The sequence below is a fragment of the Cynara cardunculus genome (genome assembly GCF_001531365.2).
Source record: "Cynara cardunculus var. scolymus isolate 2C chromosome LG 10, CcrdV1, whole genome shotgun sequence".
Classification (NCBI taxonomy): Eukaryota; Viridiplantae; Streptophyta; class Magnoliopsida; order Asterales; family Asteraceae; genus Cynara; species Cynara cardunculus.
In genome coordinates, this window is record NC_037537.1 from 19,791,119 (window position 1) to 19,803,013 (window position 11,895).

The window sequence follows — 11,895 nt, forward strand, 5'->3', positions numbered from 1 at the left end:
CTTCAAAGAAAATGTGAATGAGGGTTAAAATGGTAATTTACTGTCATTCAGATAACAATTACCAAACAACATTATTTCATTCAGTACTTAACCATTCTGGCCCTCTTAACCATTCTGACCACTTAACCATTCTGCACCAAACCATTCAGCAACTGCCAAACAGCCCCTAAGAGATTTTAAGACTGAATACATAAAGTATTACTACTTAATACATTATGAATTGTTTTTAAGACTTTTAAGATTTTGTACGTAGATGCATAGTACTTTGTGCGTTACAAATTGTTTTTAAGACTTTTGATAAATCTGGTTTATAAAGTTATATATATATATATATATATATACATATATATATATGTATATAACGTCAAATCGTTCGGACACCTTTGCATTGATCGTTAGGGTAAAATCACATGTGATTTTGTACGTGATTGGACTGTTTTCGTGTCCACTGATTTGTTTATCGTTCTGGTTTGAATCTCTCTACCTACCTTTTCAAATTTTCGACCATGAGTATACAGATACTAATATCTTCACTATACTTGAGCAAAAAAATGTTGATTCCCAACAACCCCAACCGACCCCATACAAAACCCGTCTACTAGGAATCACACGTGAGGAAGCATTTTAGAACAGACTCCACAACCAAGGCCAGTGCAGGGGTTCAATCCGATCTCTCGCAGGATTCGAACATGAAACCTGTTATGTATTTAAACAAAATTTCTCTACCCTTTTACCAACTGAATTACACGTCTAATGACTCAACATCTTCACTATATTATAAAGTATTAACATTATATTCTTAAAATCTTTTTATAAGCAATCTTTATTTTAATACGACATAAAAACCATAAAAACCATAAAAACAAAATCGAGAAGGATGCATATAAAACAAAACATGAAATAAAATTTAAGTTTTGAGTTCTCAATCTTATGGGTCGTTTACCTAAATGTTTATCCGGTAAGTGTTTAACGTTAGGAGTCAACACTATAATTTATTTTATTCGGTAAGATTGTAGTACATCAAAATGTATCATATGCAACAATTTACCTAGTAAACGCTTACTCGGGTAAGACTCTCCATCTTTATCATCGCTCTTACCGGGTAAGATTCTTGGCCCTTATCCGGTGAGGAAAATTACCTGGTAAATACTTACCAGATAAGCGTTTAGTAAATGACCCTTACAGTCGGAATGTATCACTTTTACATTATCAGTAATACTTTTAATCATACTATTTTTTAATCTATGATGACAAAATTATGTATAAAATTGAATTATTTTTTTTAATTATTTTTTTAGGTTTTGTAATTATAATAACAACAATAATAAGGTTTTGGTGGACAAAACTTTATTAAAAGCGGTGGATTACACAACTACTTTTTCGGTATTATTATTTATTTATATTTATAGAAAAAAAAAACACCACGTTTCCCGTCTCATGTTTTATGTAATTTTCCCAAGATTTATGTAAATAAATACTTTATATTAAAATAGAATTAAACATTCTTACAATTAATTTGTTGGCAAATACGATACAATTTTAACGACTTTCGGTGGGAAAATATGTTGTTAAACGTCGTTGACGGGAGTAGGCATCAATTTGGTTGTTGAATCGGTAAGTGGTGTTAAAGCTACTGATTCGTTAGGAGATTGATACTGATAAACTACATAACGCTGTATTAAGTTGGAGTCTTTCAGTCAATTAAATTAAGACAATAATAAGCAAGTAAAGGAGACGTAAAACTTATATTGCAAGTAAAAGGTTGATCGTGTTGGTGTAGTAGACAAAACTATCGCTTACTTATGTATGTATATGTATATACTAGTGGTGAACCCGTGCGATACAGCGTGGGTAAATCACAATTCTGAAACATTCGTTTAGTCTTGAATCATGAGTTTGTGTGGTTATTTTACAAGTCAACTAATATATAAAGTTAGAGGTTAATATGGTGTATTAGTAAGAATAATTGCACACATGTTGAGTTTCTAAACCCATATAAAGTTGAAGGGTTGGGGTGGGGTACATACAGTGAAACCCTTTATGATATTGTTACTTTAAATTTCAGTTTACTTCAAGAAAAAGAAGAAATTTGAATTTGAATTTGGATTCAAAATAGAAAAACAAATAAAGTGTCAAACAACTTTGGAAAGACCAAACATATCTTTTTCATGTAACTATGACTTACTTAAATCTGAAACTTTGACCAAACAAATGATATGTTTTAAGCATTTGCACATTATGCATAATAGTTTGTACTTAAGAGTTTTTTGAATCTCTTGCATAAATTGATAGTATTTTATGCTTTAAGACTTGTAATTAAGATTTTTGGTTTAAATGCTTATTAATGTAGTATAGATAGGGGTAAATTTAAATAAAAATGTCTAAATAGCGTGAGAGTATATGAAAAAAAAAATCTTATGTAAACCGTTGAAAAATCTATTTGAAGATACATACGTGAAACAACTCGTATAGATTGTATATTCATATGAATTCAGTTATGCATCTTTAAATTGATTTTTTCACGTATTTTTAACCTATTCTTTTTATATTTTTGCATACTTAAACCCTTAATATATCATATATGTATTATATCTCAACCTACCTATATATATATATATATATATAATATAGTTGTGTGTGTGACAGAGATATCTTGAATTAATTATAATATTGTTATTATAATAAGGTTGAAAGAGTAAATTATGATGTAAGTTAAATATAAAAAAATGGAATATAAGATTAATAGGGGAAAACACACACAAATGGACTAAACTACCTATGTGGAAGTGGAGTGGTTGAGACCTTCTAGAACAAAACCTTACAAATTCATATATATATATATATATATATATATATATATATATAATTTATTTGAAAGTTTTTATAGAATTAGATGCATTGAATATTTTAATGTATAAATTTATAAAATAGAGAAACTGAAAAACTGTTAGAGTTGGATGTAATTTTATTTTTGAAAACCATAAGGGTGGTGCTTGATTGGTTTAAGCTTGACTCTAAAGGTTAAAAGTATCAGGAAGTCCCAAGTTCAAATTCAAGGAGGAATATATATATATATATATATATATATATGAGTTATTATGCAACTCTTTAAAAATAATGACGAAATTATTTTTCTAAGGATGCAAAGTGCTAATTTAACAAGGATGGTGGTCGATTGGTTTGAGATTGAACTCCAAAAGTCAAAAGTGTCTGAATGTTCCATGTTCAAATCCAATGAAAAATAAAAAATCTTTTTGTCCTTGTGGCCACGGAGGTTCAAATATGATGACTTCAGACGCATATAATCACTTAAAATTAGTCTGCTTACATAGCAGATTGGATATTCAGTTTAATAAAAAAATGAATAATATATATTGTAAATTAATTATTAAGAGTTTAGACTTGATATCAATAAATTACACTTGTACTTTTTTAAAGAAAGAGAGTAGGAAAATAAAGTGTATTTAGTAATGTTTTAATATTGTTATTTTAGTTTCTAAATGAGACTTGGAGACCCTAAAACCCATAACCCATGGGTCAAACATATATTTATACAATTTATAACTATAAAATAATTTTCCATAAATATGTATACATTTTTTTTTAAATCACGTAGTTTTGGAATGTATATAAATTATTTATGATAAATATACCTAATTTTTTTTTATAAATGTAGTATATTTTTTATTATTTATATTATTAATTATGAATATCTATCAAGATATTGATTATAAATAATTTTTATATAATTGGTTTTTATGTTTTTTTAAGTATTAAAATGGGTACTCGCGTAATGTAATGAGATATTCTCGATTTTAATGTTTCATTTTTTATTCGTTTTCTCTGTCGATATAATTATGTGGTTTTTTGAAAATGATAATATTTTTATTTTTAAATAAAATATAAATTTAAAAAAAATATCGATATTAGTATTAAATTAATTATTTAAAAATTCTCGTTTTCCATGTAATCTTTTTTAATTTAATTTTTTATTATAATTTAATTTAGATCTAATAGTAAAGTAACTTATTTTTATTTAATAATGTAAATTTTATAAGGATGATAGTTAAGTATTCTGTTAAAACCCAATGATTATCCTAATTATATTTTAAATTTTTTATATTCAAAATGAGATGTTTATCATGTATTTGATTATATTTATCTACAGTTAGTTACATGAATTCAAAAATAGACTTCTAATAAGTTGTAATTACGCACAATTTACTTGTAATATTGAATTTTAAATAATATGCATCAATAAAAAATACTTCATGCATAAAAAAATAGTTTTTAGAAGTTATTATCAAATGCTTTATAATATAGTATATATTTAGAGAATCTCTAACAAACATTTTATATTTTCGTTCTCAATAGCTCTTGAAACAAATTTTTTGTTTTCAAATCTCCATTTAAAAAAAAAAATAACATAGTCATTGAAAATGCTTTTATTTATCTATACTATATTATAAATCATTTGACAAAAACTCTTAAAAACTATTTTTTATGCATAAAGTACTCTTTATTGATGCATATTACTTAAAATTCAAAGTTACAAATTGATCAAACATAATTACAATTTATTAAAACTCCATGTTTAAATTAGTATAACTAACTACAGATAAACATAATTAATGATAGATAAGCACCATGAGATAAAACACTTGTTGTTTCTTCTGAAATTTTAAAATCTTTCATATAACTAACCAATAAAACTCAGTAATAAAACACATCATTTTTTTATTATTTAAATATATTATCTTTTTAATTTTAAATATAAAATACCTTAAATACAATTATTATTTACCCCTAACTTATTTTCATAAAACAAATCATAATTAAATATATATTTATTTTAAATTAAAATAAAACTTAAATTAAACCATAAAATTAAAATTTTATAATCTCTATATTAATTAGAGGTGTTCGTGGTCCAATTTGGACGATTTTAACCTCTCAAACCACAAACCAAACCGTAATGATGGATTATAAAATTTTCAAACCAAACGGTTTAACATCAAGTGTCCAGACCGGTCAAACCAAACCACGAAAAGACGGTCTGGTCTGACCCGTTTTGACGGTTTGAACCTTCAATGGACTTCAAATATCAAACTTAAAAACACATATAAATTTATAATTGTAGATTAAATATCCATTTTGATTATGGTAAATGTTAGATTTCATGTTGAACCTAGAGATATATTTGAGTCATAGCCCATAAGTTAAAAAAATTGGACTTGTAATATTTGACAGTCGGTTTGGTCCAAACCGTCCAAAAAATTCCAAACCGCAAACCAAACCGGACCCGTCCAGTTTTGCTATTTTCCAAACCAAACCAAACCGTCAGACCACTCAAACCACAAAAAACGGTCCGGTTTAAACGATTTTTTTGAACACCCCTAATATTAATATATAGTTTAAGATAAAATAATAATCAATTAATTTAAAAAAAACAAAGTAAAGATTTCAAAACCCCGCGTTTAGTTATTAAATGAAGTAGTCCCTCTCTTTGTACGTATACATGTGTGTTTTTTTTTCTTTATGTATATTAATTAATAATAAAAAAATAATTGAAAAAAAGGAGCAATAAATATGGGGAAAAGGGGAAGATGGAAAGTAGGGTAGAGAGGTAACTACCAAATCCAGCACTAACTTCAATCACAACCACTCTTTCTCTCTCCACCAACTCCTTATTTATTTCCCCTCTCAATTCCCCACCATCAATCTTCCTTCCTTCCTTCCTTCACCTTCCTTCCATCCACTTCCATGGTGAGATCGCCCTGTTGCGAGAAGGATCACACCAACAAAGGCGCATGGACCAAAGAAGAAGACGAGCGTCTCGTCACCTACATCAACGCTCATGGCGAAGGCTCCTGGAGATCTCTTCCTAAATCCGCCGGTTTGAATCGATGCGGTAAGAGTTGCAGGCTCAGATGGATTAATTACCTCCGACCGGATCTTAAACGCGGTAATTTCACTCCGCAGGAAGATCAACTCATCGTCAGCCTTCATTCGGTTCTAGGCAACAAGTATATACTCGATTCCTACATCTTAATCGATTCATCAATTAGCTAGCTAGGTTTTACCGATTAATTTTGATTTGTGATGGTTGTTTGAGAACCAGATGAAATATACGTGTAATTAATTGCTACTGGATGTTGATTTTGTTTATCAGATGGTCGATGATTGCGTCGAGATTACCAGGAAGAACGGATAATGAAATCAAAAACTACTGGAACACACACATCAAGAGGAAACTGGTTGTCAACTCCACACCTGGACTAGATCCCCAAAACCACCGTCCACTTCTCAACCACCCTACCACCACCGTCAATGTTGTAAAAACTCTCGAGGAGCCACCTGTACTACCACCGGAATATTCTACACAGGCTGTGGAATCATCAAATAGCGGCGGCGGTGGTGGCGTCAGTAGTAGTACCACAAGTGGATTATCGACTGAAGAACACATACCGGTGGTGAACATCACCCAACCTGAAATCAACCTCGAGCTCTCCATTGGTCTACCGGTGGTTTCTGATCAGAAAACGGTGGCAATAGCAGCACTACCTCCATCTTCTTCGTTTTCTCTGTATAAAGAAAAGATTGGTGATGGTTGTGGAGGAACTGCGAGAATTGGCGATGAACATGGCTTATTGTATCCCAATGAGCATAGTGTTAGTATCGGTAGGTTTGATTTTTTGTCGAGCAGATGGAGATGATATTGATTAGTCTTATGATCATGTTATTGTACGTAGCTAATTAGCTAACATATTAAGCCAATTTTTTGTACTCCGAACTCAAAAACTCGTAACGGTGTAATATTTGACGTACGGTCGAACCCTCATGTGTGCAGGCTCGTATGCGTGTCCATTGGCTTTAACACGTGTGTACCTAATCAAAACTTGTTAGGTTCAAGCTCGAAACCAATTAAAGACGAATTCTGAACGATTCATTGATTGCTGGACCCGACATATACTTTTTGGATCAGAGAAATCACTTCATGTGCTTTATCAAAATCTTGGTTGGTAGGTTTTGAACCAACCGATCTTTGTATAATTAATTGGATCCAATGTGAAACCAAAGAAAAAACCCACAAAATAAGGTTCGAAAGGAATAAAATATGAAAATGGCAAGGAACATGCACAAAATCATGCGTCTCCATTCCATGCATTCACAAATGGCAAAGAACATGCCACATTATAATGTCAATTGTTTAATAAACCATGTTTATGGAATAAGTCACTGCTGTGACTTCAGAGGTAAAGTCTACATACAGTCGGTGTTATAAAGTAAAAGGGTAGCATAAAACAGAGCCTTCTTTATAGAATTTCACTTGGAAAAACGTTGGTCTTAATAACGTGATTACAAAACTGCAATACTATTCTTTCCTTTTCCTCGAATTTGCAGATGCGATGAGCACAACTAGAAGCATGGGTTTTATTTTAAGCCTATAAACTATGAAAGAACAGCCATGACATCGGAGGAACGAAGAGCGATGTACTCCGAACCATCAGGTCCTTTGAAGTCGTTGCCTGCGTATTTGGAGTAAAGAACGGTGTTTCCTGGAGACAATGGCAGCCCTGTTCTGTTTCCTTCCTCATCCAGAGGACCAGGCCCTACTGCAATCACCTGCACATAAAAAGGATCAAATGTTCAAGCAAAAGATAGAATTCACTACATAGATGCAATCTACGATGAAACTAAATTTGTAGCGGGTGTCGCTCACCGTGCCAATCGAGGGTTTCTCCTTGCTTGCCTGTGTAAGCAATAAGCCACCAGCTGTTGTTTCCTCGGCTTCCTCAACCTTTTATCCCAATGTCAAACAAGAGATTATAAGCAAAAACCTCTGGGACTAAATGAGAACGTGAAGAAAAAATAGAGATTGCTACATGGTGGTTAGGGCACCCACAGGATTTTAGGTTACGTTTGGCAAGCGAGCTAATAAGCCGGTTGTTAGTTCATAAGCTACCTTATAAATTAGTCACGTTTGGTAAAAAGTAGTTGATAAGCTAAATGACAATCTAAAGTGACCAAATGACATGTTCAAATATTAATTGAAAAAAATACAAGGGGCATAACTAGGAAAAAAAACCTGAAGCTTATTAAAACGTTACTTGCTGCAGTGTTTCAAAAAGCTAGCTTATGACTAATCAAAAGAGTGCTTTTCAATAAGCTCAAAGTATAAGCTACCTAATGTTTGCCATGGCCTTGGACCTCTGCCTACAGACTAATAAGCGGCCGTTTACCATTTTATCTATCAAGCCTTGTATGAATAAATTTGTCGGTCCGGATGTGTTTAATTTTTTTTACCTCAGCATGAACCAAGTGCTGTTTGATAAATTGTTGTTTTGTTTTTCAAGCTAAATGATATTTTGGAAACACAAACTATTTGAGCATCAAAACATAATATCATAAATTCATTGAAAGCAACACTATCATCCTTCCAACTAATCCTAATTCATCCTTATTGTTGTGATCCACCGATTTGTTCCATACCTAAAACAAAGACATAATAGTTCTTTTGTGACAAAAAAGAAGCAACCAAAAATAAACCACAAAACAATACATCAAAAGTTATTAATTACCATAAACAAAAATATGTATATCAGAACTTATAGTTCTTTAATAAATGTACATCATTTTAGAACAAACTCAAATGTTTCGAACCGAGTATTTTCACAGCCGGTATTTTGGGTGTATCTAATTCGATGTGTTTGGAGGACAAGGGAAAAGAAAATTGGGGTTGTATCCATAAAACTTAAACCCTAAACATACTATTGATCAATTGCAAGCATAAACAATCATACGAGGGATTTTTTGTGACAAGGACTCGACATAGAACAAGGGGTAGGGGTTTCAATCATTTCGAATTCTAGGAGAAAGAGAGAGGATGAGAGAGGAAGAGATAGGGAAGAAGAAGAAGAAGAGAGGGTGGTGGAATCTCTAGGATGGTTGACGGAATCCTCCATCATGCCTAATTAACACCATGCAATCACTGCTGTGTCGATTCTTGAGCAGACGGGAGGAGGAGAAGCAGCCAAGAAGAGAGCGTGAAAAAGGAACAGCTAGGTTATATTTTTCTAGGGAGCACCGAGGGGAAAAGGAGGTAAATTTCTGGACAAGTGAGCTACTTGGGCTGTGCAAATAAGCCCACCTATGTTCCATTAAGGTGCAAGTAAACATCTTAACATGCTTATGCAAATAAGCCCAATCAGCTATTGAGCCCACATAACAGAGTTCTGTTTCTAGAGTTGTGAAACTAGATCATGCATCATAATTCATAATTGGTAAGGAAATCATAATGGTGCCCAACCTTGTACAAAATGTTCACAGTAGCAGTCACAGAACAGTCATCTATGAAGATAAAATTTAATTAGCCAGTTCTCATTCAAAAAAGCCAAACTAGAAGATGAGAAAAAGCCATGTTAAGATGATGCAACAGTCATATGCTTGGTTTGGATGTTATCAAGAATGCCCCTTATGGGGTGATAAAGCGTTACCTCTCAAGGTTGTGAGTTCCAATCCCCCTCCCATTTTGCCCTCAAAATACGAGGATTACTAACCTTGATAAGAACTCTGTCGTTAAGAGGCTTCAAATCCTTAACATCATCTGTCTCAAGAATACCAACAATGTCGTCCTCCTTCAATATGAGATGGTTTGACCCATTAAACTCAACCTCAGTTCCTGCATATTTGGAATACACGACTGGGGTACCAGTCTTCAAAATAATTTTGTAAAATAGTAGTCAGTTAACGTATCCCGCAAAATTATTCAATATGAGCATTTAAGTCTTGATCACTTCAAGACCAAAGAATATTACCTTGACACCAATGTCGACCTTCTTCTCCCCAATCGTCCTACCTTCTCCAACTGCAACAACCTCACCCCCTTGAGGTTTTGTCTGTGCCGACGATGGCAGTAAAATACCTCCAATGGACTTCTCCTCAGCAGCCTTGATTTTGACCAACACTCTATCGCCCAATGGTTTCAATGAGGTGTACTGCATGATAAAAGAAGACTACATGGATAAGAAAACGTATGAACCAGAATCAACAGAAAGAGACCAGCAATTCCACCATATATAACACTACATCAAGGGAACTGCTAAGCGAACATTAGAATGAAGGTCCAACAATAACAAAAGCACATCATATTTCAGCTTCATTGTTCTTTGCAACAAGCGTGGGAGTTTATGGAAAAGCCAAAAGCTATTATTCACTAAGCTTAAACGTTGATCAAGTCGAAATTAATCGAGTGCACACAACAGTTGAGAATCAAAATAAAAAGACAATAAACAGATTGGTTCATCGACAAATACAGATTAGAACAAGATTGCTTATACAACCTAAAACAGTACAACAAAATGAAGGGGAAAACCAAACAAAGGCTATTAGATATGACAATACATTTGCAATTGCAGAAGCAGAAATAAATTGCTCCCAAACAAACTTTATAAGTAGTATACCAAAACAAAAAGGAAAACCAAACCACGGTGATGATAACAAGTTTGCAATTGTAGAAACAGAAAAAAATGCCACCAAGCCAACTTTATCAATCAAACCCAATGTAAAGGAATGGAACAGTTATCTAAATGAATTACTGATAGCAAACTTACTGCAACCAGCATATCAAAGATTTCCACTAAAGACAGAATTACAATAAAGAAACAAACAAAATTGTTCCCCAAGGAGTTACATCTGATCTATATGTAAACTTGGTATCCTCAAAAATAAACCAAATCAAACCAAACAAGTCCGGTATATCCTAGCGGGGTAGGCGGTATATTATGTGAAACAGGGTACTTTTCTAATCCACAATTAGGAAACTTTCTAAAATTTTCAAGAATTGATAGCCAACAATATTTAAATTTACAAGAAGTACAAGTATTGGAGTAGTGGTTGTGCTAGATTTGACATAAATAACTATAACTTTCAAGAATACCAAAGTTCACCTTTTGCAGATGGGTAAGTAATAAGATTAGACAAACAAAGACCAGGCAATGTATAAGCAATTAGCTCGTAGAATTATAAGGTAAAGCAAGAGTTAACCTTGGGAGCAACGGTGGTAGCAGATTTGACAACTAGACCACGGGCTGACCTGAGGGTCAAATTTCTAAAAGGAAAAGACACAACAACAGATGAAGTTTTGGATGTCGAAGACCTAAGACCTTCAAACGACGGTAGAACACTGGTTGAATTCAACTGAGCAGCTGCCATTTCCTAAAGAAAAAGAATATTCAGTCGCTTAACTTCCAAGAATAACCTTTCAAACGGTAGACATAGATTCGCTTGGATAATGGAATCAAAATCTTCATGATTCAAACGCAAAACCAATATGAATGTGATAAGAATTTAACAACACTGTTGATTCTGAAACTGGATAGCAATTCAATTTACATTAAATCAACACAAAATTACATATTGTTGATGAGAGTATGCATACCTTAGGGGAAAGCGAGATGATGTGGTAGCTCTGGTTGTATTGATGGAAAACGGAGCGGATAACAAAACCCTAAAAACGAATGGGGGTTTTTATAGTTCCAACAACAGACGTTTCCAGAAGCTTTGTTTTGTTTCTTTTTTTGGGAACTACTATGAACGATGTCGTTCTGTTGGTTTCCTTTTTGTTCTCAAATCTTCGAAAGTGAACCATTCTTTTAAAGTAAATTTTTCGAAAATTATCAACTGCAAATCGTATTTACCAAATGCTTATTAGATAAGCTTTTTAATGTAACACATATCTTAATGAACAAGACAAAGAGTTAGAATCTTATTCTGTTAAATAATACAAAAAAGATTCTTACTAAGTGTTTATCTGATAAAAAATGCTTACAAACAATTAATTTTGATAGCCGAAAATGTTACACAATAAGGTAAATGAAGGTGACAACTCTTACT

At 32.5% G+C, this 11,895-nt stretch overlaps 2 protein-coding genes across 3 annotated transcripts; one reads left to right on the forward strand and one right to left on the reverse strand.

Moving 5' to 3' along the window:
• The first annotated feature begins 5,408 nt into the window (after positions 1–5,408).
• LOC112519403 (transcription factor MYB8-like) lies at positions 5,409–6,839 on the forward strand. Its single transcript, XM_025127501.1, has 2 exons — positions 5,409–6,026; positions 6,173–6,839. The coding sequence occupies exons 1-2, from the start codon at positions 5,764–5,766 to the stop codon at positions 6,714–6,716; spliced, it is 807 nt and encodes a 268-aa protein (XP_024983269.1). The 5' UTR covers positions 5,409–5,763; the 3' UTR covers positions 6,717–6,839.
• A 454-nt stretch (positions 6,840–7,293) lies between these two features.
• Positions 7,294–11,532, reverse strand: LOC112519405 (20 kDa chaperonin, chloroplastic-like). Of its 2 annotated transcripts, XM_025127502.1 has the most exons (6): positions 11,441–11,532; positions 11,047–11,217; positions 9,819–9,998; positions 9,561–9,716; positions 7,724–7,801; positions 7,294–7,626 (listed from the first exon to the last, which is right to left on the reverse strand). In XM_025127502.1, the coding sequence occupies exons 2-6, from the start codon at positions 11,212–11,214 to the stop codon at positions 7,453–7,455; spliced, it is 756 nt and encodes a 251-aa protein (XP_024983270.1). In that variant the 5' UTR covers positions 11,215–11,217; positions 11,441–11,532; the 3' UTR covers positions 7,294–7,452. The 2 variants fall into 2 exon arrangements, with proteins under 2 accessions (XP_024983270.1, XP_024983271.1); XM_025127503.1 differs by lacking the exon at positions 11,441–11,532 and having other exon boundaries at positions 11,047–11,404.
• Positions 11,533–11,895: the final 363 nt, after the last annotated feature.